The sequence below is a fragment of the Chlorocebus sabaeus genome, chromosome 14 (genome assembly GCF_047675955.1).
Source record: "Chlorocebus sabaeus isolate Y175 chromosome 14, mChlSab1.0.hap1, whole genome shotgun sequence".
NCBI lineage: Eukaryota > Metazoa > Chordata > Mammalia > Primates > Cercopithecidae > Chlorocebus > Chlorocebus sabaeus.
The window spans coordinates 42,484,114-42,509,593 of record NC_132917.1 but is presented as its reverse complement, the minus strand read 5'-3'; the positions used below and the strand labels follow the sequence as shown (position 1 = coordinate 42,509,593).

The window sequence follows — 25,480 nt, the reverse complement described above, 5'->3', positions numbered from 1 at the left end:
ACTATTACTTTCTTCAGGTAGGCTGCCCTAATGCTCATTAGAAAAAATTCCCTGGTTGGCCAGGTGCAGTGGCTCACACTGGTAATCCCAGTACTTTGGGAGGCCAAGGTAGGCAGACTGCATGAGTCCAGAGGTTCGAGACCAGCCTGAGCAACATGGTGAAACCCTGTCTCTACAAAAATTTTTAAAAATTAGCCAAGTGTGGTGGTGCACACCTATAGTCCCAGTCATTCAGGAGGCTGAAGTGGGAGGATCACCTGAGCCTGAGAGGTGGACCTTGCAGTGAGCCGAGATGGAGACATTGTACTCCAGCCTGGGTGACAGAGTGAGACTCTATCTCAAATAAAAAAAAAAAAAAAGAAAAAAGAAAAAAAGAAAAAAACAGTCCTTCCTCCAAGTGCCCAACACATATTACTTGTAATTCTTTTATAGGATCTAATCCTTTGTTTTATTGTTCTTACCTGCTTGCTTTCCCCACTACACTAAGAATTTTGAGGGCAAGGTCTTACCCATCTTGGTGTTCCCCAAATCACTTAGTACAGTGTTTTCAACATATAAATACTCATAAATATATTGTGTAGGGATGTGGTTCAGCTAGTAAGAACAGCACAGTGTGGGCCTATCTGGCAGATAGAGAGACCAATTTACCCACAGTAGGAGCACGCAATTATTCATGGAAAGGCTAATAATGTTATATTCTTTTTTCTTTTGTTTTCTTTTTTTTTTTTTTGAGACAGGGTCTCAACTGGTCGCTTGGGCTGGAGTGTGGTGGCACAATCTCAACTCACTGTAACCTCTGCCTCCTGGGCTCAAGCGATTGATCCTCCCACCTCAGCCTCCTGAGTAGTTGGGACCACAGGCATGCACCACCTAATATTTGTATTTTTGGTAGAGACAGGGTTTTGCTATGTTGCCCAGGCTCAAACTCTTGGAATCAAGCAATCTGCCTGCCTCTCAAAGTGCTGGAATTACAGGCATGAGCCACCACGCCTGGCCAATTCTATTTTTTTGTGATCAGAAACTTTCCCATGCAAAGTGAGAAGGGGCATCTAGGAGTCAGTTCTGCCAGGGAATACAGATAGCACTCTTCAAGGACATTACCACCATTACCTAGGTCATGCCTACAATAACCATGTGACGTTTTCAGGGGATATCAAAACAACTCTTTAAGCCCTGAAAAATAAAGCAAGAAATGGCTGGGCGCGGTGGCTCATGCCTGTAATCCCAGCACATTGGGAGGCTGAGGCGGGTGGATCATTAGGTCAGGAGATCAAGACCATCCTAACAAGGTGAAACCTCGTCTCTACCAAAAATACAAAAATTAGCTGGGTGTGGTGGTGGGTGCCTGTAGTCCCAGCTATTCAGGAGGCTGAGGCAGCAGAATGGCGTGAACCCGGGAGGTGGAGCTTGCAGTGACCGAGATTGCACCACTGCACTCCAGCCTGGGCAACAGAGTGAGATTTCGTCTCAAAAAAAAAAAAAAAAAAAGAAAGAAAGAAAGAAGGAAAGAAAGAAAGCAAGAAATAAGATAGTAGAGTAATATCAAAGAAGAAGCTTTGAGCCTCTGACTCCTGGAACATTCGGGTAAGGACTAGATAATATACCAAATTCAATTGATTTTTAAAAGAGTTGATGTCTGCAGTCTGAACATTTCATAATTACAAATCTTTCTGTCAAAGCAACTCTGAGTACATATTTCATTTTACTGAAAAAGAACTATGAGAAGCACAAAAACATGCCATTCCTGCTTCTAGGTATGTGGAAAACCATTATTTTGTAAGTTATTCCTCTTAAAACTTTGTTTAAACAAAGAGATTATTGCATAGTAATTTTTTATACTATTCTTAATTGTGATATTTCAACATAAAAATGGAGCCATCATCTTTGGAGATTGCCAAGTCAGACAGCATGATAAAAACCAGAAAGCAATACAAATGCCTCCCCTTCAAAGTCGCCTTAAGCACACCAAACTATAAATATTTTAGGCTTGGCACAGTGGCTCACATCTGTAATCCCAGCACTTTGGGCAGTCAAGGCAGGAAGATCGCTTGAGGCCAGGAGTTTGAGACTAGCTTGGGCAACATAGTGAGACCCTGTCTCTACAAAAAAACAAATAAAATAAAAAATTAAAACCTATAATTATTTTAAGTTAAGTTATAAACCAGTTTGATCTCATTTTAATAAGTAAATAAATTATCTAGAAAGAGGTGAGGTGAGTTAGAAACAGGGGAAGGATCTGAAGAAGAATATTAAAACTATTCATCATAAGTACTAATTGAATGCTTTTTATTTTCTTTTTCACTTAATCTGTAATTATGAATGAATATACATTACATTTTTATTTGATGGCTTTTTGGAAAAAGTAAACATATACCATAACTCTGTGTGTGTGTGTGTGTGTGTTGTGTGTGTTGGTAATAAAAGTTTCTGAAACAAAATAAACTGACTATATAGATAAAGGTATCCAATTTCAGCTATTTGAAGGGCCTGAATTAGTTTAGGTATGTCCATTTAGAATGGCCAAACACCTATAATATTCAGAAATTGCTCTTTGAGTTTTTCCTCTATTAGAAAATACCCACCTAAATACCCAATGATACATGCCAAAGGTTTCCTAGTGCTTTTGCTTTTCAGTGGACTTCCGGATAGTTCAGCATGTCTGTCTGCATCTGAGGAGAGAAAGAAACATGGAGATAACCAATGAAACGGATTTCTCTAGCCAGACTACACGCACCACAGAAATAAAGGTACAAGTGGAAAACAGTACAAAATAGCCACCAGATTCCTACATAATTTCCTTTAGGGCTTGAGAAAATGGTTTCTAGTTCTGGTTCCCAATTTCTAAATAGGATTTACATAAAATAACGTGCAATTTTTAGTAGTAGTATTTTGAGACGGAGTCTCGCTCTGTCACCCAGGCTGGAGTGCAATAGCGTGGTCTCAGCTCGCTGTAACCTGCACCTCCCGGGTTCAAGCAATTCTCCTGCCTCAGCCTCTGGAGTAGCTGGGATTACAGGTAAGCACTACCATGTGGGGCTAATTTTTGTGTTTTCAGTAGAGACAGGGTTTCACCATGTTGGTCAGGCTGATCTCGAACTTCTAACCTTGTGATCTGCCCACCTGCTCACGCCTGTAATCCCAGCACTTTGGGAGGCCAAGGTGGGTGGATCACTTGAGGTTGGGAGTTCAAGACCAGCCTGACCAACATGGAGAAACCCCGTCTCTACTAAAACACAAAATTAGCTGGGCATGGTGGTGCATGCCTGTAATCCCAGCTACTTGGGAGGCTGAGGCAGAAGAATTGCTTGAACCCAGGAGGTGGATGTTGCGGTGAGCCGAGATCGCGCCACTGCACTCCAGCCTGGGCAACAAGAGCGAAACTCCATCTAATAATAATAATAATAACAATTTACATGCAAGAGATGCAGACTCTTCAACGACATTACCACCATTATCTAGGTCATGCCTACAATAACCATGTGATGTTTTCATGGGCTACCAAAACAACTCATTAACTAACCCCTGAGAAATAAAGCAAAAGAAAAAAAAGGTACCAGAGCAATATAGAAAACACGCACTTTAAAGCCCTACATGGGTATAACTAATGCATATCCAACACACTCATGCTTTTTTATTGCGTGTGCCCATCTCAGAAATATGCTTCATTTCTAGCCATGGCATTTCTGTATTATAGCAGAAATAATGGCTGTAAAGCGCAAGGTGGAATCAGTCTTAATGTAAGATTGATTCGACATGGAAGATAAATGACAGCTGCTAAAGGCAACAAACTTGGCCATCTCTGACCTAGGTGGGCCATACTTGGCCATCCCATCCCCACATGAAGGCTTAACTCATCTTGGCGAAACTCAATTGTTAGACTAGGGATTTGTAAGAGTAATAATGGGCCATTTGGTTTTATCACTGGTTTTCTACCCCTGATCAAGCTATGTCATTGGTGCTGAGATTTAAAAGGCTACCTGTGTGCAGAGTATTTCATCCAACAGTCAGAATAAGAAGAAACTGTGAGGATGGGTATTAGCTAATCAAAGTTTACATGATGCTCATTAGACCCTATTGTAAGACATTTTCAGACAAAGAAAAATAAAGCATACAATACAAACATTCTGTGTTTTAATTAGTTGTCATTTGGAAGAGCAGATGTGCAAGACAAAGGGACAAAACGTGTATTGAAATACTTTAATATTGTCATAAATATTAACAGAATCACTTTAACTTGTTTGATTCTACTATGTTTATGCCTTTTCCCCACCTTCAAATATTTGACAAAAATGTCCTACAGGTTTTCTGATTTACTGAAGAATTTTTCCTTTTGCAAACGGAGACATTTCTAGGCATACACATACGGAATTTCCTTTGATATCCATAGGAATTATTTGCTCTACTAGAGTTAAAATGTGCAAGTCTGGAACTTCAAATAATTTTAAATAAAAATTAAGTTTTTATGAGCTCTAGCCCTTTAACAAAACAAACTGTTTGGAAAATTATTAAACAGAAGATGGCAAAAGAGCATTAAAAAAAAATTCTCGTTGTGGTTAAAAAAAAACACAATGAGATACCATCTCACGCTAGTGAGAATGGCTATCATTAAAAAGTCAAAAAATAACAGATGATGGCAGAGAAAACAGAGGTTGCGGAGAAAAAGAAATGCTATACACGGTTGATGGGAGTGTAAATTAGTTCAACCATGTGGAAAACAGTGTGGTGATTCCTCAAAGAGCTGAAAACAGAACTATCACCCAACCCAAAGGAATATAAATCATTCTATCATAAAGACACATGCATGTATATGTTCATTGCAACACTACTCACAATAGTGAAGACATGGAATCAACCTAAATATCCATCAATGATAGACTGAATAAAGAAAATGTGGTACATGTACACCATGGAACACTATGCAGCCAGAAAAAAAGAATGATATCATGTCCTTTGCAGGAACATGGATGGAGCTGGAGGTCACCATCCTTAGCAAACTAATACAGTAACAGAAAACCAAATACTGCATGTTCGCACTTATAAGTCGGAGCTAAATGATGAGAACTCATGGACGCACAGAGGGGAGCAACAGACACTGGGGCCTATTGGAGGGTGGAGGGTGAGAGGAGGAAGAGGATCAGGAAGAATAACTAATGGGTACTAGGCTTAATAATTGGATGACGAAATAATCTGTATAACAAACTCCCTTGACACAAGTTTACCTATATAACAAACCTGCACATGTACCCCTGAACTTAAACGTTAAAAAATAAGTTTAAAAACATTAAAATAGACAAAGCACATACTGCAGAGAGCCTAAAACAATCAGGAATCTGAATATATAGCCCCTAGATATCGGCTATTATGCAACCACTGACAAGTATAAATGATCCAATTTCTTTTCTTCCTATTCAGTTGAGTTCCATGAGAAAAAATAAATTACTAAGCTATGAAGCTTTTCACCTAATGTAGAATAATAGTGAAGATACAGGTGGAAATATAATGAACATATTGTGGAAGAGTAATCTAAATAAACACTAGAAAGCAACCCAAACCCTGTAAGGATCAAATGCTTGCCAAACCACTGAGTTAACACTACATAATTTCTTGCTAATACTACTGATTCACCTGAAATTCAAGCTATATTTGGGATGAGGACAAGACAAATTTTTCTTTCTTCTCTATTAATAAAATAAAGCTGGAATGAGTCATCTCGGTTATTTCCTCAAAGTCTTGACAAAGGCAATCACCGTATTACTAGTAATAAGATTTGCTTTTTATTCCAGTCTATATGGCCCAAAGGAAAACTGCCAATATGGCAGCAATTGATAGACATTGATGGCTCTTATCAACAAATCCATCAGAGAGGTCATCAACACAATTCCCAAAGACGTTTCATTTTAAACTATATTTGCTTCTAATTTCTCATTAAAAATAGTAGGATTAATTATGTGATGTTCCAAGTGACAATTTGCATTACAGGGTATCTCTGAGCGGGAGATCAAAGCTTTTTAGAAAGATGCATATTTCACTAATCCTCATTATATTTTATAGAAAGTTCCAGCTACTCAAGAGGAGGAGGAGGGAGGATCCCTTGAGTTAAGAGGCTATAGTGAGTCATGATCACGCCACTGCACTCCAGGCTGGGTGACAGAACAAGACCCTGTCTCAAAAAAAAAAAAAAAAGTAGTTGGTGGCAAGATTTATGTCTCAACTGTGAAAAAATTACAGTGAAAAGATTCTAGGACTGCCTTAGTCACTCTTCAACATAAGAAAAGTTGTAGCCATTCAGTAGGAAAAATACGGTTGGCCCTGAGGAAATAGCCATAAGCAGGATTGTCTGGCCCACACTTAAGTTGGTTAGAAGGAATGCTGGGCTGCACTCAATGCCAGGCCAACAGTGGTGCCACTTGTCAGCCAGTCCTTGCTCCCAAACTACTCACCTAACTCCACTTCAACATGGAGATACACATTTGAACTGCACAGATAATGAAAGCAATCTGAGAAATGCCCAAAGAACCCAGAAGGAATCAAAACCTGTCCAGAGAGAACATCTGTATCTCACTCAAGTCACTTGACTGGTCACAAGGAATACGTCTTTAGTTTCTTAGAGCAGGGGTCCCCAAGCCCCAGATCTCAGGCCAGTACTAGTGGTAGCAAGTCAGGAACCGGGCGGGACAACAGGTGAGCAATACTGCCTGAGCTCCGCCTCCTGTCAGGTCAGCAGCATTAGATTCTCACAGGAGCGCAAACCATATTGTGAACCGCCGATAGAGGGATCTAGGTTGCCTTCTCCTTATGAGATTCTAACTAATGCCTGATGATCGAAGTTGGAACAGTTTCAGCCCCAAACCATCCCCACCCCCACCACCCAGTTTGTGAAAAAATTGTCTTCCATGAAACCGGTCCCTGGTGCCAAAAAGGTTGGGGACCACTGTCCTAGAGGATGATCTATATTTCCTTGGGGTTAACCTAGAAATACATTATTATGCCGGGTGCGGTGGCTCATGCCTGTAATCCCAGCAGTTTGGGAGGCCAAGGTGGGCGTATCACCTGAGGTTGGGAGTTCGAGACCAGCCTGACCAACATAGAGAAACCTTGTCTCTACTAAAAATACAAAAGTAGCTGGCCATGGTGGCGCATGGCATGCCTGTAATCCCAGCTACTTGGGAGGCTGAGGCAGGAGAATGGCTTGAACCTGGGAGCAAGAGTCTGAGAGGAGTGGAGATCTTGCCATTGCACTCCAACCTGGGCCACAAGAGCAAAACTCCATCTCGAAAAAAGAAAAGAAAAGAAATACACTATTACTTTTGTTGAAAATCATGCTTATTTTTCTGTAATGTTTTGGAAATACTGGGGGCAGTGAGATAGAAACCCTGCAATATACACACAGAATTCACAAAAATATCCCACATGTGCATTCAAGACCCCTGTCAAGATAAAACTATCAGTAGAATTTGCTTCTAGAACTGGAAAGGTATTTTTAAAGAAGTCACAAAACCGATTAATTTTTTTAATAAATTCAAGTATTAATATGTCTTTTTTTTTAAAAAAATCTGCTTGGCAAATACATCATAAACAAAGTCAAAGAGAAAACGGGGAACTATTTGTAACACATGTCACAGATTAAGAACTAACTTTGTTAAAATATAAAAAGTTCCCACAAGTCAGTAATACTGCCAATAGAAAACTGGCCAGGGGAAAAACAGTTGACAGAAAAGGAGATAAATGGTTTTCAAATACAAGCAAAGATTTCTATCTCATCCAAAACGAGAAATGCAAGCGAATATAACATGTCATCTGTCAACTAGTCACGGGTTTCAAAGATGGGTAACACTGCCAGCAAAGTTCTAGAGAAATAGGAATTGTCTAGACGTTGTGAGTGGGACTGTGAATTGCAGTTTTTCTAACGGCAATAAAACTACACCAAAATTCAAAATGTATGCTCCTTGGTCCCAACTTTAACTTTTAGGGAGCTATCTTGTAAGGCACATTCCCATTTTATCCATCAGTATGAAATGATATCTGCATAAGGACATTTGTTGCAACATTATTTATGATAGAAAATGACTGAAAATAACTTAAAAGCTTTTAATAGGGAACTAGGTATAGTACAACAAAATAGATTATGCAGCTGACACAAAAAGGAGGCAGTTCTTAATGCAGTGGCATGGTATGTTAAGTAAAAAGCAAGGGACGGAGCAATATAGACAGTATGTTAACATCATATAGAAACAAAGAATAAACCTACTTAGATTCTTATAGATGCACAGAATACTTCTGGATACTTAAGGCAACAATGATAATGGTTATCACTGAATGGGGTAAAACAGGAATGAGAAACGTGATGAGATTTGTAACCACTTTTGTACCTTTCAAAAAAAATGTTCAGTATCCACTCAAAACCAAATTTTTATTAAAATAAACTCCTCGTCTTATACCACCAGGCACAGACTAAAAAAAATTTTAAACTCTCTACCAAAAATACCAAAAGCAGCAAACCAACTATTCTCTCATGTTTCAAGCTTAAAATTTCAGGAAAGCTTATACAATCATTAACTTTAGCTGAGAAATCGCTAGAAAAATCTCATAAAACAAATTTTTCACGAAATGGGGTCTTGAGATACCTCCAAAGTCGAATTAGCATCTTCAAACAGAAAAATAGCTTCAGGCTCCTCCCAAATAACCTCATACGGGGGAATACTGTGGCCCATTCAAGTCTGGTGTTATCAGCCCAAACCACTTCACTCTCTCTGCAGGCCACCAAGGTGCCAGGCAAATCATCCAGATTTACTTTTCCAGGCACTTTAGTTTCATCTTTGGAATGTTGCTAGTTAACCTACTTCTATTTAACCTCAGTCTGTGAGGATCCTGAGTCTCAAGTGGCGATAATCCTATGTGTACCAGGTGTTTGGGTAATTCTGTAGATCTCTGGTGAAGTCTTTGAGATAATACCTGATGGCAATAACAGAGGAATGTCATTCTCCCATACATAGCTTTTTTACTAGGGGGAGGGATCTCAAAGGGGAAAAAATAAAAGATGGCTTACTTTTTTTTTTTTTAAATAATATATGGAACACTTCACTGATTTGTGTGGTCATCCATGCTCAGGGCCATGATAATCTTCTCTGTATCATTCCAATTTTTAGTATATGTGCTGCTGAAGTGAGCACGATGTCCAAACTTGGTATTTTATAACCTTGCTGTTGGGCCACAAATCTTAAGAACACAGTAGGTTTCTTTATGCAGTGAAGGATTTTGGTCTACCAATCCATTTTTAATAAGCACTATCTACATGGTAGAACTGGCTCAAGTATTTTACTAATGTTAGTAACTTTTGTCATGGATTTATATATTCACATATAAAGATCTACTACTAAAATAATCTTTAGGTATTTGGGGAAATTGGTTTAAAAAATACATTTTTCATAGTGAGGCCCCATCTCTAAAAAAAATAAATAAATTAACCAGGTATGATGGGCCACACTAGTCCCACCTACTCAGAAGGCAAGAGGATCACTTGGACCCCCGAGTTCAAGGCTGCACTGAGCTATGATGGTGCCACTGCACTCCAGAGCCTGGGCAACAGAGCAAGACCCTGTCTCTTAAAAAAAAAAAAAAAAAAAAATCCTATGTATGGATGAGGAGTGGTAAATCTTCCCACCCCTTTCCCTCAGGCTCCCAGTTTCCCTTCCCTCAGATATCATTACTATTTACATATTCTTTGAGATATTTTATGAATCTGCAAAGGCCTTTTCTGTTTTTACTGTATGATTTAATCCAGGTTTAAAAAGCTCCCATTTCTTCACTTTTATGCAGTGTCATCCCATAAACTATGACACTGGCTGTGATGGTGCTGCCATGGCCAGAGACAATCGAAGAGCTCAACATCTAGAGTGCTTGGAAGAGTCTCAAGCCCACAGGGAAGAATTACTTTCCCAAAATAATAAATTATTCTAAAATGCATTAATGAGAACTCTTGATCCATCAATATTTTGAGAATAACAATCTTCTGCCTTATCTGAAAGTACATTCACACTGCATCACAGTGATTCTTAACTTTCTGCAGGGTGGAGGAGAGCCTAACACTGCCTTTGAGAAACTAAGGAAAACTTACTGGAAAACACACACACACACACACACACACACACACACTCCTATACACTCCCAGTAGACCACAGACATGGTTGCCTATGGATATCAGGTTATTAATATCTAATCACCCTAACAAGCCAAAATGAAGACATCTGCTGAAGAGGTTGTAACAAGGTAAGTACAAGGACATTTGTTGCAACAGAAGAGATGATAGCATAATCAATTAGATGTTAGGAAAAGTTCATTAATTGCTTGTCTGAAAAAAAAAAATGAGTAGGTGGCTGCTGAAACACTGTCATTTTAAATCTTAAGGTAAAATTATTTGAGAATCTGATTATGTAAAACTCAATGACTGGTGAAGCTAAATACAAAACAAAATAACATATGCTCTCTGAATTTCATCCAGATAAATGACTGCTCTTTTATTATTACTATAATCTATTTGCTTATAGAAATAAAATACAGATAACTTAATTACGATCCCTTTTAGCAGCATGGCCCATCAGTTGAGAAAAAAATTAGAATGAGATAAAAGAAAAATATACTTCATTGAAGAATAATCAAAACAAAGATAATGTGCAAATTAACTGAAAATTAACACACGAGCCCTGGGGAAACAGAGCTTCCTCAGCAGCCAACTGAGTTGGTGATGGTTTCTCTTCTACTCCTAGGACAAAGATGATACTGGATCCCTACCCATTTTAATGGAAAAGTCTCATTCATTTTCATTCTTAAATGTTTCACTTTTTAATTATTTTTTTATGCAGAGTCTCACTGTGTCTCCCAGGCTGAAGTGCAATGGCGTGATCTCGGCTCACTGCAACCTCTGCCTCCCAGGTTCAAGTGATTCTCTTGCCTCAGCCTTCCAAGCAGCTGGGATTACAGGCACGTGCCACCACGCCTGGCTAATTTTTGAATTTTTAGTAGAGATGGGGTTTCACCATGTTGGCCAGGCTGGTCTCGAACTCCTGACCTCAGGTGATCTGCCCACTTACGCCTCCCAAAGTGTGGGATTACAGGCGCAAGCCACCGTGCCTGGCCTTCACCATTCTTTTTATTTAAAAAATTATATAAAAATGTGTTTTAAATGAGCTGAACAATTTAGAATATAAATATTTCCAATTCCCCAAATGGGAAAGTGTTAACGTAAGTCCATGAGGTCTCAAATGTTAGCACAAAACCTAAATATAAGCCTAAACTCTCAAATATACATGAATCTAATATAGTAATTTCCCTTCCGTGGGACTCTGACATTGTTACCATTTTTTCTTTTTTCTTTTTTTTTCTTTTTTTGAGACGAAGTTTCACTCTTGTTGCCCAGGCTGGAGTGCAATGGTGCTATATCAGCTCACTGCAACCTCTACCTCCTGGTTTCAAGCAATTCTCCTGCCTCAGCCTCCCAAGTAGCTGGGATTACAGGCGCCCGCTACCACGCCTGGCTAATTTTTGTATATTTAGTAGAGACAGAGTTTCACCATGTTGACCAGGCTGGTCTTGAACTCCTGACCTCAGGTGATCCACCCGCCTTGGCCTCCCAAAGTACTGGAATCACAAGCATGAGCCACCGCACCCAGCCCTCAATTCCCTTTACAAAGCATTTTTCTTCTTATAGAGCTATTACTTAAGTTTTAAAGCCTTTCAACTATTCTGCTAAAAATTACCTTTAGGAACAAAAAATGATTTTTTTAGTCATCGTTCCTTTTATTGATATCCTCTTTAAATCAAAGGGGAGCTTTTCATAATAAGAGATTTCTTAGAATAGCTTTAAGATTTCCTATCTGTTAAGCCAAACAGCAAGTTTTCTTATCTCTTAAGGAACAAAAGCTACACGGCTCTAACATGCTAGCCTGGAATGTGACTCCAGAGCGAACATATTAATTATACACATATTGTCAGAGACATGGTAATGACAAAACAATCTACAATTCATGGATACATAGGATCTCTGTGCTAACAAAAATAAAAATAAAAAAGATAAGCAAGACCAAATGTGTTGAAAATAAAAGTTATGTAAATGTTATGTGGTGATATATAAGATACACGATCATGAAATGGAAACCAAACTGGACAAACAGCCTGCTCAACCATATGTTTAGATGCTAGCTTAAGAAAACGAAATGTGTACTTTCAGAAAATTCACGCAAAAATCAGTTTAAAGTTTACTTATAATTTGCTAGACCTTCTAATAAATATAGTATTTGTTATGAAGCACTGGTGAATTTCCATAATGTTGTATGACAATTGTAAAAGGTTCATGGGAAAAACAAGATTTACAAAGACATACGGTCTCTAATTAGTGTAAATTGGCAAATTTTATTTAAACCTAATGAATCCATAAGACTGGACTGTACTGTCTCAATTATGGAGTCTCATTATAACAGCATCCTTAGGGGTTACATTGTGACACTACCTAAGAGGTAAAACTGCTTCAACAGGGCTCTGTAGGCAACTCCATCACAAAACCCCATGGAATAGGATCACCTCCCACCAATCTTTTGCTAAGCACTACTCTCTGGTAAAGAGTACAGAAGTTTCAATGTTTTGATTTTTTTTTTTCAGGTTGGCATGATACAAATGGCAGCACACAAAAACAATGTTAAAAAAATAAACCAAATAAAAGGCTGTACACAAGAACTTATGTTTATTGCAAACAAACAAACAAAAAAAAAAAGGAAAGAGAAGAAAAGAGAAAATGGTCAGAAGCACAACATATAAGGTTAAGAATTTAAAAGCATCTTACATTCTGCCCTAATGGCAGCATAATTAATAGCAACAAACGGCCGTCTTGCTGCCTGCCGTAGCCGGAGGGTATTTTTGCAGACCTGGCGAGCAAATTTTGTGAAATAAGTAGTATGAAGGAAGAAAGCTTGGCGGGTCTTCACTGCAGACTTTGGACTCCCAGTATTTCTAACTGGCATTCCCTGCATGGCCTGGCGGGATACGTGACTTCTAACACGAGGGTCCTGCAAAATCAGAAAACAACAAACACTCAAAGAAATGAACTTGCCCAAACGCATTACTGTTTGCATCACGCTCAAAAGAAAAGTGCAACTTTTAAATCTTTCATGAAGCATCTATAACATCACTTGGTGCACTACCTCTAAAAGAATTAAAGTGTGCACTTTTGGGAAAGAGGTGGGGAGTAGAGAAGGGAACTGTGGAGAACACTGTACTATTGTACAGGAATCCATAATAACATTAACAATAGGTAGTAAGAAACTGCCAAGGGGGTTAACTACACTTATTTTTTTTTTTTTTTTAAATTAAGGAGTCCTGAAAGCCTGTCAGCACTGAAAAAGAGTCGTCACCCACTGGTAAACACAGATGGTTGGCATCTTCAATCTATGAGGATTTTACCAAAATCACATTTAAACTGTTGTTCACCTCAAGATTCAGTCCATACTTCTTATCCCTCCAAAATAGCCACAGGGAGAAAAAATGCTCAATTTGCATTTATGACTTTATGTAGTAAGACACACCTTCAACAGAATGTAAAGGTTACACAAACTGTTTTCAAAAGCAATTAAACATTTAATTTGTAAGCTCTCTACTTATGCTAACATCTCCCACATTCATTGTTTTTTTGTCTGAGACCATTATTCTGAATACCTGATAAAATTTAATTTCTCCCTGCTTCTCTCCACACCTACCCTGAATATTGTAGTGCTATGTTTACCTACAAAGGTAGCTTTCTTCATTTTTTAATTATCCTATACTGTACTTCTGTTTCCAAGGAATAATCAAGCCATTTAAAAACATGACATTTTTCAACACTAAAAAGACTACTGTACCTCTGTAGTTGGGCTAGGAGATAACTTCTCTTCTTCTGACTGAGTGGGCATTTTCAAGCCTCCATATTTTTTCCAATAAAGCCAACAAATTGCACATAATCTACACTGCATATTAGGTGGGCCCCAGGAATACCACTGGTGAGACTGTGTAGCTAAAGCAGAAGAAAAACAAGAAAAATAAGAAAAATGTTATTTAATTCGTAACATCAACACAAAATAATCAAATATTTAAAAAATACTTGTCATGCTTAGTTTACAATGTTATTGTTCCCAGCTTACAAGTCAAACATAATAGTATATTTGTGTTTTTTTAATACTCAGAATTCATTAAACCAACTTATTTCTATCATTATATAAAGTGCTTGTGGCCCTGTTAAAGCTATTAAGTGAAGCATCCTGTATTATGCATTTTGTTGCCGAGGGAGTTTTTGTTTTATTGATTAAAAATACTCTATTGTGTATTTTTCTGGAAATAGGTTCTCAAAAATATATTATTAGTAGTATTTAAAAAATCTGGGGCCGGGCGTGGTGGCTCACGCCTGTAATCCCAGCACTTTGGGAGGCTGAGGCAGGTGAACCACGAGGGCAGGAGATCAAGACCATCCTGGCTAACATGGTGAAACCCCGTCTCTACTGAAAATCCAAAAAAAATTAGCCGGGCGTGGTGGCACGCACCTGTAGTCCTAGTTACTCAGGAGGCTGAGGCAGGATAACTGCCTGAACCTGGGAGGCAGAGGTTGCAGTGAGCTGAGATCATGCCACTGCACTCCAGCCTGGGCGACAGAGTGAGGCTCCATCTCAAAAGAAAAAAAAAAAAAAAAAAAAAAAAATATATATATATATATATATATATATATATATAAAAAAATCCAGGTTTCCAAACCCTGGGTTGAGACACCACTCCAGGGATTATTTAAGGTACTCAGGGAGGTCCCACTGATAAAGTCAGGAATCTAATAAAAACAGGTATCTGTCAGCCAGGTGTGGTGGTAAACTCCTGTAGTCCCAGCCACTACAGAGGCTGAGGCAGCAGGATTGCTTGAGCCTGGGAGGTTGGGGCCACTGTGATTCCACCACTGCATTCCAGCCTGGGTGACAGAGGGAAGTGGGGAGGAGGAGGGGTTTGGGGAGGGGGAGAGGGAGGGAGAAGGGGAGGAGAGAAGAAAGAAACAGGTATCTGTTTCACACTACTTTATTTTAATCAATAGGCAAAATCCTTATTTTAAAATCTCCATTTATAGACAGAATCCCTTTCAAGACTCTAAATCCATATGAAGCGAGCATGGGCAGCTGACATCACAGCATGCTTGAGGCCTAAAACTCAGATGATTTAACAGCTAGCTGAACACTGCAAGCTTGTGTTAGTTTTTGTTTTGTAGTTTAAATTACTGACATGTGACATTTAAAATATACGCATGATAGATCTGAAGTTTAAGAGAAAACACTGAGGTTGAGATATTAACTGGGTGCATAAAAAATTGCAATTCTGTAGGTCTGCCTTAAAATATTATTTCTCTGACCTGTAAGTTACCTTTATCAGACTGTTCAAATGTTCAAACAGCACATCAAGATATCAACTAACACTTCACAAACCAATGTGAAAAAGAGAAAATACAGAGATCATTATATTCATGTTTATTGGGAATAACACTGTACACCCATCATGTATTATTTTTGGAGGATTATTATTTTAGGCTTTTATTTGTGTAAATATTTTAGGCCTGTTTTGGGCTTTTATTTATACAAATAAATATTTTATACAAATGAAAGCCTAAAAGCCTTTCCTCCTATAATTTAGAACTAATAAGTCATTAAGACACAAATTTAAAAAATCTTAAAACATTAAGCTATGAATCTATTTTGAATTCTAAATATAAAATTTCACTTAAAACATGTTTTACGTAAACTAGTCAAATCATGCACATCATTTTAATAACTGTCAATAAATGCCTTTCTCCTTAAATAACTCAAATTCAGTTGGAAAGTAGGTATCATTTAATAAATTGAAAACATCAAGTTCCACCTCTCTATAAGGATAAAACTTTATCATGGAGATTAGTAATACATGAGTCTAAAGTAAGTATTATAAAATAAAAATAGCTTACTCATCATGCACACATAAAAATAACAGAATAATCATTTAAGGGGATATACGTGAGTGTGAAAGGGGTTTGCAAGTTATTTATTTATTTATTTTTTTGGAGACGAAGTTTCGCTCTGTCGCCCAGGTTGGAGTGCAATGGCGCAATCTCAGCTCACTGCAACCTCTGCCTCCCGGGTTCAAGCTATTCTCCTGTCTCAGTCTCCTGAGTAGCTGGGATTACAGGTGCACACCACCATGCCCGGCTAATTTTTTGTATTTTTAGTAGAGATGGGGTTTCATCACATTGGCCAGGCTGGTCTCAAACTCCTGATCTCAGGTGAATCATCTGCCTTGGCTTCCCAAAGTGCTGGGAGCCACAGCGCCCTGCCTGCAAGTTAAAATTAAGCCACTACCATTTGTCTGTAGGATTCTTTTTATTTTCATTTAAATATACACGAACTTCGAAATCCAAGAAATCCCAATTCAAGGTATTTATGATGCTATCCATGTAAAAGCCTGACTAAAGAATTTTTTTCCACCAATTGTTTCCCTTTGTGCTCCCATGGTCAAAAAAATTGTTAAACACATCCCTATGTACCATTTCTATGAATTCAGCAACTTGGCTCACACCTTCCTTGGGATCAGTGGATGTAATTGTACTCATAGCTGTCCCTCATTTCTATGTCCTTCCTGGAGACAGTAGGCTACATGTACTCTCAAAGAGCTACTAAGAACCCAAAATGGGGCACCAAGTAGGTTTTCAGTAAACATTAGTTTCCTTCCCTCTCGCATCCCAGGCTACCTTAACTGGAAGGAAACAGATGATAATATCACCAATGCCCCATTAAGATATCGTATCCTTGCTTGAGATTTAAAAGAAACACATAAAGTCTATCAACTACCTAACAGTTCACTTCACCAACCCCATTTAATACCATGGGCAAATAAAATACTGCCAGCATAAATACAGTGGGATCCTGAGGTCAAAAGCAAGTATCATAGAATAGCATTTCCCAAACTGGTGCACTGAGGGAACAGCAGCTTATCCACACAGAGGCCTTTCCTACAGAATTACTTGGAGCTTTAATGTGTCAAAGTATACTGAGAAACTCCAAAAGGGGATTTGGTATGCATCGTGGGACCACAGCTTCTGCAAAGCTGATGTGACTCTAAACACAACTCGCAAACACTGCTATGAAATAATCAACAAACCACAAGAGTACATGAAAGGAACTCCAATGCCTAACTTGAGTGTGTGGTATGTAATAAGGATTCAACAAACAGTCCCTCTGTTCCAAGCCAAAGGTAAGGAGGGGCATCTGCTCATTTGGAGGAGACACACTTCTGCTTTCCAAGGTGCACTGTACTGACCTCAGGCAAATCCCAGACGCTCACACTCCATGAGTCATAACAGTTCCTGATGCTTAACTGACCTGCTGGAGAAAACTTACCATAGCAGCTCTCACAGGCTCTCCCTAAAAGAGGATTCTGAGGCTGGAACGTGGTCCCCACAGCTCCATTCACAGCACCAGGCTTCCCATTACTAGTGGATATTTGGTTGGGATTTGGTTTGCTGCTTTCAATGAAATTAAAATAAGGTGATAAAATGATTTGTACAATAAGGCAAAAAGCTCTATATCATTACTGATTTACCTTCACTATTTAATGAACATAAACATTTTAAAATGTGTAGTGAAGAAGAAATAAACTGGTAAAAGCAAGGTGTTAAAATGAACTCACACTACTCATCTTTATAAAACAAGTCTATGTAAAAAGGAATCGCTTACGCCTGACATTCATGAAGTAAATACTGTCCCATCTCTTTTCTGATCCGAATACAATTTTCTTAAAACATCCTCTGACACTTTTGAAAGAGACAAGTTACCGTTTATAAAGTCTCCCAAGAAAATAATTATTTGGATCAAACAAATTAACTGAAAGGCAACATGGCTGTTGTCACTGTCCAGTTTCTGCTGCTGGTGTGGGGGCTGCTGGCTACTGCACTCCAGCTCTCCAGGGAGATGCACAAAAGCCACACGCTTAGCAGATGCTGCGGGGTCAACAGGGTCCATCTCCAGGTTACTTAGGACTTCAGGAGCTTCTGGCCACTCATGATGACCACTCTTATAACATCTGAAATTTTATAAGGAATATTACATAGCATTTGAAATTTTAAAAACCAGTAAAGGTATTTGGAGGTTTTCCTTTTTAAGAGAGTATTTTTTTAAGAGGAGAAAAGAGAGGCGGGAGGATGACTTGAAGCCAGGAGTTCGGAGACCAGCCTGGGCAACACAGTGAGACTCTGTCTCTACAAAAACAGAAACAAACATTACCCAGGCATAGTGGCATGTGCCTGTAGTCCCAGATATTCAGAAGGCTGGGGTGGGAGCATCAATCACTTGAGCCCAGGAGTTAGAGGCTACAGTGAGCCATGATCATGCCACTGTACTCCACTGCAACCTGGGCAACAGAGGAAGACCCTTTCTTTTGGGGAGTAGGGAGGGGAAGAGACATCTACCATAAGTCGATATGCAAATTTCACAAAGACCAAGTCAACAGAGTCATTAATTCCTTAGAAACACGTAGCCCAGATTATCTTGGTATTTCCTAGGCAAACAAGGCTAACTTTTCCCCATGTATGGTAGGCTAACTCCCCCACTGCTTATAAGCTGTGCCCAAGAACAATGCACAGATATACATAGTACGTTCTCAATAAATTCATAATTCCTTTAACGTATTCAGTGCCTAATAAATAAAAGTCTCTGACCTCAAGGTGCTTTCATTCTAAATGACTTTTTGTGTTTATTTGCTAGACAGAAAATAAGCAAAATAAATTAGTAAATTATTTATCGAAAATGAATGCTGAATGGCTAAATGCAGATTATATGCTGTCTTCCCATATCTACTGACGCAATGAGACCTCACAACTATCAAGACAGCTGAAGTCAGAGTTGACTCAAGGTTTCCCACTTTCCACAATTCCATTCACCTGTTAAAGCCTGGTTTGTAAAGCTGGTCTGGCCTGACAGCAAAGACCCTAAGATTTCCTTTTGGTATTGTTATTACAACTATCAGGTGACACTCCCACCATTGCTACCAGAAGAAATCATTTAACCACTGTGTGCACTGAGGTCTCTATTCTATAAAATAGGACTATTATTTACACTTCTAACATGTGTCAGCAATGTATGTTAAAGACAAATTGGTTGGTTTGTTTGTTTGAGACGAAGTCTCGCTCTTGTCACCCAGACTGGAGTGCAATGGTGTGATCCTGGCTCACTGCAGCCTCCACCCCCAGGTTCAAGCGATTCTCCTGCCTCAGCCTCCTGAGTAGCTGGGACTACAGGCACCTGCCACCAATCCCGGCTAATTTTTATATTTTTAGTAGAGACAGTGTTTCACCATGTTGGCCAGGCTGGTCTCAAACTCCTGGCCTCAGGTGATCTGCCCGCCTCAGCCTCCCAAAGTGCTGGGATTACAGGCATGAGCCACCATGCCTGGCCTATTTATTTTTTTTGAGATGGCGTTTTACTCTTTCACCCAGGCTGGAATGAAGTGGCACGATCCCGACTCACTGCAACCTCCGCCCCCCACAGGTTCAAGCGATTCTCCTGCCTCAGCCTCCAAGTAGTTGGGATTACGGGCTCCCGCCACCATGCTCAGCTAATTTTTGTATTTTTAGTAGAGACGGGGTTTCACCTTGTTGGCCAGGCTGGTCTCAAACTACTGACCTCAGGTGATCCACCCACCTCGGTCTCTCAAAGTGCTGGGATTACAGGCGTGAGTCACTGTGCCCAGCCAACAAATTGGTTTTTAAAAGACATTTTTCTTTTTTTTGAGGCAGGGTCTCACTTTGTCACCCAGGCTGGTATGTAGTGGTGTGATCACCACTCACTGCAGTGTTGACCTCCTGGGCTCAGGTGATACTCCCACCTCACCCTCCCAAGTAGCTGGGACTGCAGGTGTGTGCCACCATGCCTGGCTCTTTTCTTTTTCTTTTTTCTTTTTTTGGTAGATACAGGGACTCTATGTTGCTCAGGATGGTCTTGAATTTCTGGGTTCAAGGGATCACTCTACCTCAACAGGTGTGAGCCACCATGCCTGACCTTTAATTTTTTTTTTTTTTTTTTTTTTGAGGCAGGGTCACCCAGGCTGGAGTGCAATGGCATTACCATGGCTCACTGCAGCCTCAACCTCTCAGGCTCAGGTGATCCTCCCACCTCAGCCTCCCAAGTAGCTGGGACTACTGTCACACACCACCATGCCTGGTTATAAAATACATTTTTAAAAATGTATTATTTATTATCTATCTATCTACTTAATTTTTTTAGAGACAGGATCTCACTCTGTTGCCCAGACTACAGTGACATGATCACAACTCACTGCAGCATCAAACCCCAGGGCTCAAGCAATCCCCCAACCTCAGCCTTCCAAGTAACTGGGCCTACAGGCATTTGCCTCCATGTCTGGGTAATTTTAAAATTTTTTTGTAGAGATGAGGTCTCACTACTTTGTGCAGACTGATCTCAAACTCGTGGCCTCAAGCGATCTTCCTGCCTCAGCCTCCCAACCTGTTGGGTTTACAGGCATGAGCCACTGTACCTGGCCCTAAAACATATTAACATATTTTAAATCAGATAGAAGGTGTTTCTCTTCTTATAGTTTTCAGGTGAAACTACACTAAGTGAAAAGTGGCGATTTAGAATGACTAGCATTTTCAGTAATATACAATATTCCTTTTTTTAAAAATCTACTATATGTAGATAGAACTGATTTCCCCTTGGGGTCAAATGACTGGACAGAGGTTTCCCAGAAATATGAAAATTTCTGATATTTAACCCAGGGCTAAATGTGTGTGTTGAAAAAGAGCTAACACAAATGTACAGTTGAGCTGCCTTAAAAAAGAATGAGAGCAAAGTTCATTGCTCAACTGAATCTAGAACGTTATTTGATTGAATACATCACTTGTCTTAATGATAATAATCACAAAAGGAAAACAAGTGTGCCAAGACTGTATACAGACATGTGAATCACATAAAATATGTTCTGCAAAACCAGATACCTACAGATTAATTCCCAGGGGACAAATGATTGATGTCATTGTGACAATCTGTGACTGTAAGCAAACATTTTTAATGTTTTAAAAGACACATTATATGAAATTGCCCTTTCTTTTATCTAATGCTCAAATCTCCCCTCACTCCCCTCATCTGTGCTCCAGATTCCAGCCCTCCTGCGCTCTAGAGAACACTGTACACTCGCTCTCTCATCTGCTTGTACCTCCTTGGCTCATATGCAGCAGTGCTCACCATGCCAATAAGATCACCAATGATCTCCATGTTATTAAATTCCTTGCCTATTTCCCACCAGCATCCAACACTGTTAAATCTCTTTCCCCCTCCTTGAAACATACTCCTCTTTTAGCTTCTGTGATACCATAGTCACCTAGCTATCCTTGTTTAGCTTATCATATTCTATTTGATCTATAAATACTGGATTTATTCAAGGCTAAGTCAAGGCCCTTTTCTTATTGCTCTCCCTCACAAATCTTATCTATGGTTTCAAATATAATTATTGTATGCTGATGAAGCTCAAATATGTATCTCTAGTCCAGACTTTTCCACACTGAGTTTAAGACCAATACATCCAGTATTTGGTGACAGCATACTGAACAACTCTTTTCCGATAAACTCAGAATGACCTAACCTGATTCTCTGCCAATTTCTGAGCTTAACAAATAGCATGGTAACCCACTGTACTGTGCCAGAAACCTAGGATTCACACTAGACACCCCCTACCTGCCATAAAAGTCAGTCACCTCCAAATATCACACCATTTCCAGAGCTACTACTCCAGGTCAAGCTAGTGTTATCTTTCCTCTCCAAGAACTTCATAACTGGTCCCCCTGCATCTACTCTTAGTCCTCTTCCTCAAACCATTTCCCAACATATAGCAGGAGATCTTAAAGTGCTAACCTGACCATGACTCTTCATTGTTTAAAATCAATTTCCACTATTCATGAGAACTCCCAGGTAACATAGGGAGACACTGTCTCTACAAAAAATCAATTAGTCGGGTGTGGTGGTGCTGAGGTGGGAGGATCACTTGAGCCTGGGAGGCTGATGCTGCCGTGAGCCATGATTGCACCGTTGCACTTAAACCAAGGTGACAGAGCAAGACGACCCCATCTCACAAAACAAAACAAAAATAAAGCAAAATTTTATTCACAAAAACAAGCAGTAGGTCAGATTTGGCTTGAGACTATAGTTTATTGATCCCTGACTTAGATTACATTGACTCCAAAGTCAAAGTAAAGCCAAATGGAAACAATTATCTGGGTTACTTGGTCAAAACTAGTTAAATGTATTATTTCATGGTGGCAGCACTTTGAAGTATAAGAAAACTGGTATGCTTGCTTTTGAAAATCTAAGACACACGAGTATTTTATTTGAGGAGTGGCTCTTTTATAAATTCATCATATAAAATATATGATTTAGAAGGAATTAGAAAACCACTCTGCAGATGGGCTATTACAATTCTTAATAAAAATTACAGACTCTAAAAATTACATGTTCTTAAAATCAAACCAGAGTTATCTGCCTTGAGGTAAAAGATCAATATGAAAGATCACCACTCATTGTCTATGAGGCCTCCTATATGTATATAAAAACATGTATTATACAAAATATCAAAATTCCGGAAACAAAAGGTTAGTTATTAAGCAACTGTAAATAGGTTGAAGAGGGAGAAAAGGCTTGGAGCAGCACGTAGAATTGTGCAATAAATTTCATTTTAATCCTAAAAGAATCTAGGATAGAACAATATACACGTGGTGCTTCATAAACCAATTCTTCCTGAACAAATGAATAAGCAAACTCTGAAAATCTCAACAGAAGGATACAGCAATTTATATTTCTTTTAAGTTTTTTGCAGAAACGAGGTCCCCCAAAGTGCTGGGATTATAGGCATGAGCTACCACGCCCAGCCTCATTTAAAACAAAGCAAATGGAAAAAAAAAAAAAAAGGCATTCATTTTGAGACGACAATGATTTCTGAATTCAAAGTATAATAATGATAGAACACTAGACACACAAAAAAATCAAAACCTCTCCATTATTTATCACACATTTACCAAGTATGGTTCTAATTGACATTAGAACCAAGAAAACAATGTAAAAATCCTCAAATAAACAATAAACCTCCAAAGAGCAGTATGCATTACCCAAACAAAATCTATAGTTTGAAAAGCTGCTAGCTTTCTGAAACACATTTGCTTCAAATAATACAGCATTTCATAGGTTTTCTGACACTTTCCCTGCAGCTTTGATTTGATAAAAGTATAGTATATAGTACTTCCTCTATTCTTTAGGTTAGACTATTTCAGGTTTCTCTCACTGGTTCCTTTTTATTGTACTGGTATAATAGTAAGTCTCATGCTTTGTAGAAGAAGGAAGATACACAAAAGTTCAAATTTCGCTGAAATTGAACAAAATGACATATTCTGCAATGACAAAATTAAGACCATAACAAATATTTTAAAAGATTTCAATTACTTACTAAGTTGGGATATATACTTGTTTCAGTTTACTCTCAGCTTCTGCTGCTTTTAGACGTTTCTAATTCAAAAGATGAATAAAACATTTTACATGCAATGCCTAATTATTACTATTGTTCATTGTCTTAAAAATTCACAAGAAAATACGTAGTAAAGTGTAATTCAAAAATTACAATTTTAAGATAAGCTTTTCTTTCATATGCATATTCTTAAACTGCAATAATGTCTAAGAAAAGTCACTAGGTTCTGTGGTACATAACCATTTTAGGCATAGATTTTTAAAAATAAAGCAATGAGCAACTCCATTTTCCATTCCTCTATGAGTGAATAAACAGGAACTTTAAAAAGTAACCATTTTTACTTTTCAAATTTAGTTTCTACTTTACTACTTATTTGCCTTTCTAGAAGAAAACACACACACACACACACACACACACACTCACTCTCTCTCTCTCTCTCTCTCTCTCTCTCTCTCTGCTTTTAGAAAAATATTCAGAGATTATTTGTGTTCAAAATCCAGGCAAGAGGAGTGACTGTGGCTATTCTAAGTAGAACTAAATAAGCATTTATTCTCAAATGTTGGGAGATACGCATTAAACTTTAAACTTCAGCTGAACTTATTTTACTGGAACCAATTAGGAGCCATATGTAGGGAAAGGAATGGGAAGGAGATTATACAATCAAATCCAGACACTGACCAACATGATAGTGTAGGCAAATAGAGAAGCAAAATAACATACGGTTGATGTCCAAAAATAAGACAAACCAGAATATAAGGCTATCTTCTATTTTCTCAATGAGGAGAAAACAGAAATACTTAGGGGGACAACTTGAAACTTTTAGAACAGGGTTGAAATTTTTGGAAAGAAGATTATCTACTTTTCAACCATCCTTGATACCATCATCTCCATCTTTAGAGACTCTTTTTTAATTTAATAACACAGGTTTCCAGACTACATGGTCTTGATCTATACCTAAGTTGTTCATAATAAGCACTTTCTAAATTATATTAATATCGACACTGGAAATTTTTCAACAAGCCTTGGGTATCTATTCACTATTCGTGACCTCAACAATTCACCATGGTACTTTTTGTTTTCAATTTTTTATTTATTTTTAGAGACAGGGTCTTGTTATGTTGCCCAGGCTGGACATGAACTCCTGGGCTGAGCAATCCTCCTGTCTTGGTCTCCCAAAATGCTGGGAATATAGGTGCACACCACCACACCCAGCTCACTATGATATTTTAAAAGTGATTCATAAAATTTTTTTTATAGCATCTAATACTTGCCACTGTATAACCTACATATATAGGAAAAATAGTATCTGTGTTAAATATATTTGCTTCTTTATCAGTTCTAATATGTGCCTATACAAATATAACACAAGTATTGGCTGACGTCACTTTGGGAAAATGTACCGTTCCCCAGAGGTAATATTATTTAAAAAATAAGTAATTGAGAGTTACCTGAATTTAGGATATTTGAGAAGGACTCAAAAATTAAATTTAAGAAAAAGATTATGTACAGTACCAAAACACCACACTAGTAAGACTACTACAGTTAAGGTCAAGGATTTTGGGGGTATAGCCACACAAATGTCATGTAAAGAGGTTTCAGAAGATCTTTAAAAATATATCAAATTATACGGCTGATGACATTGGTCTAAATTCTCAATTCTTCATAAAAATAACTTGTTCAAGAGGTTTGTGTTAGCATCACATCTTTGATCAGTGCCATGAACTACAAAGAGATGAAGTACCAGTCAAATGCAAGGAAAATAATGCCCCTCTACTGGTATCTCTCCAAAATATTTATTGTAATTCATGCTGAAATCAAGGAAATATTAAGATTAAAATCTTAAATAATATCCTAAAGATATGAAATTGTATAGTTTAAAGCAGTCTGGAAAAAGTAAGGTAAACAAATTTAAAATTAGTACATTGCTAAAAAATATTAA

At 38.4% G+C, this 25,480-nt stretch overlaps 1 protein-coding gene and 1 non-coding gene across 9 annotated transcripts in view; both read right to left on the bottom strand.

The window, feature by feature from the left end:
- MTA3 (metastasis associated 1 family member 3) overlaps positions 1–25,480 on the bottom strand; it is a 259,198-nt gene that overhangs the window by 33,464 nt on the left and 200,254 nt on the right. For 6 of the 8 annotated variants that reach the window (XR_012095274.1, XR_012095271.1, XR_005243315.2 and 3 more), the window contains exons 11-15: positions 23,524–23,582; positions 17,418–17,542; positions 13,884–14,035; positions 12,833–13,055; positions 2,583–2,669 (exon numbers count right to left, since the gene is read on the bottom strand). Coding sequence is in view for 3 of the 8 variants with exons in the window: in XM_038006850.2 (XP_037862778.1) it covers positions 2,583–2,669; positions 12,833–13,055; positions 13,884–14,035; positions 17,418–17,542; positions 23,524–23,582 (646 nt within the window). In the remaining 5 variants the exon portion in view is untranslated. The remainder of the gene's footprint in view (positions 1–2,582; positions 2,670–12,832; positions 13,056–13,883; positions 14,036–17,417; positions 17,543–23,523; positions 23,583–25,480) is intronic. The other 2 variants (XR_012095272.1, XM_038006852.2) reach the window with 1 other exon arrangement.
- Positions 9,063–9,170, bottom strand: LOC119627386 (U6 spliceosomal RNA). The gene has a single exon (XR_005243585.1). It is a non-coding gene; the product is annotated as a U6 spliceosomal RNA (small nuclear RNA).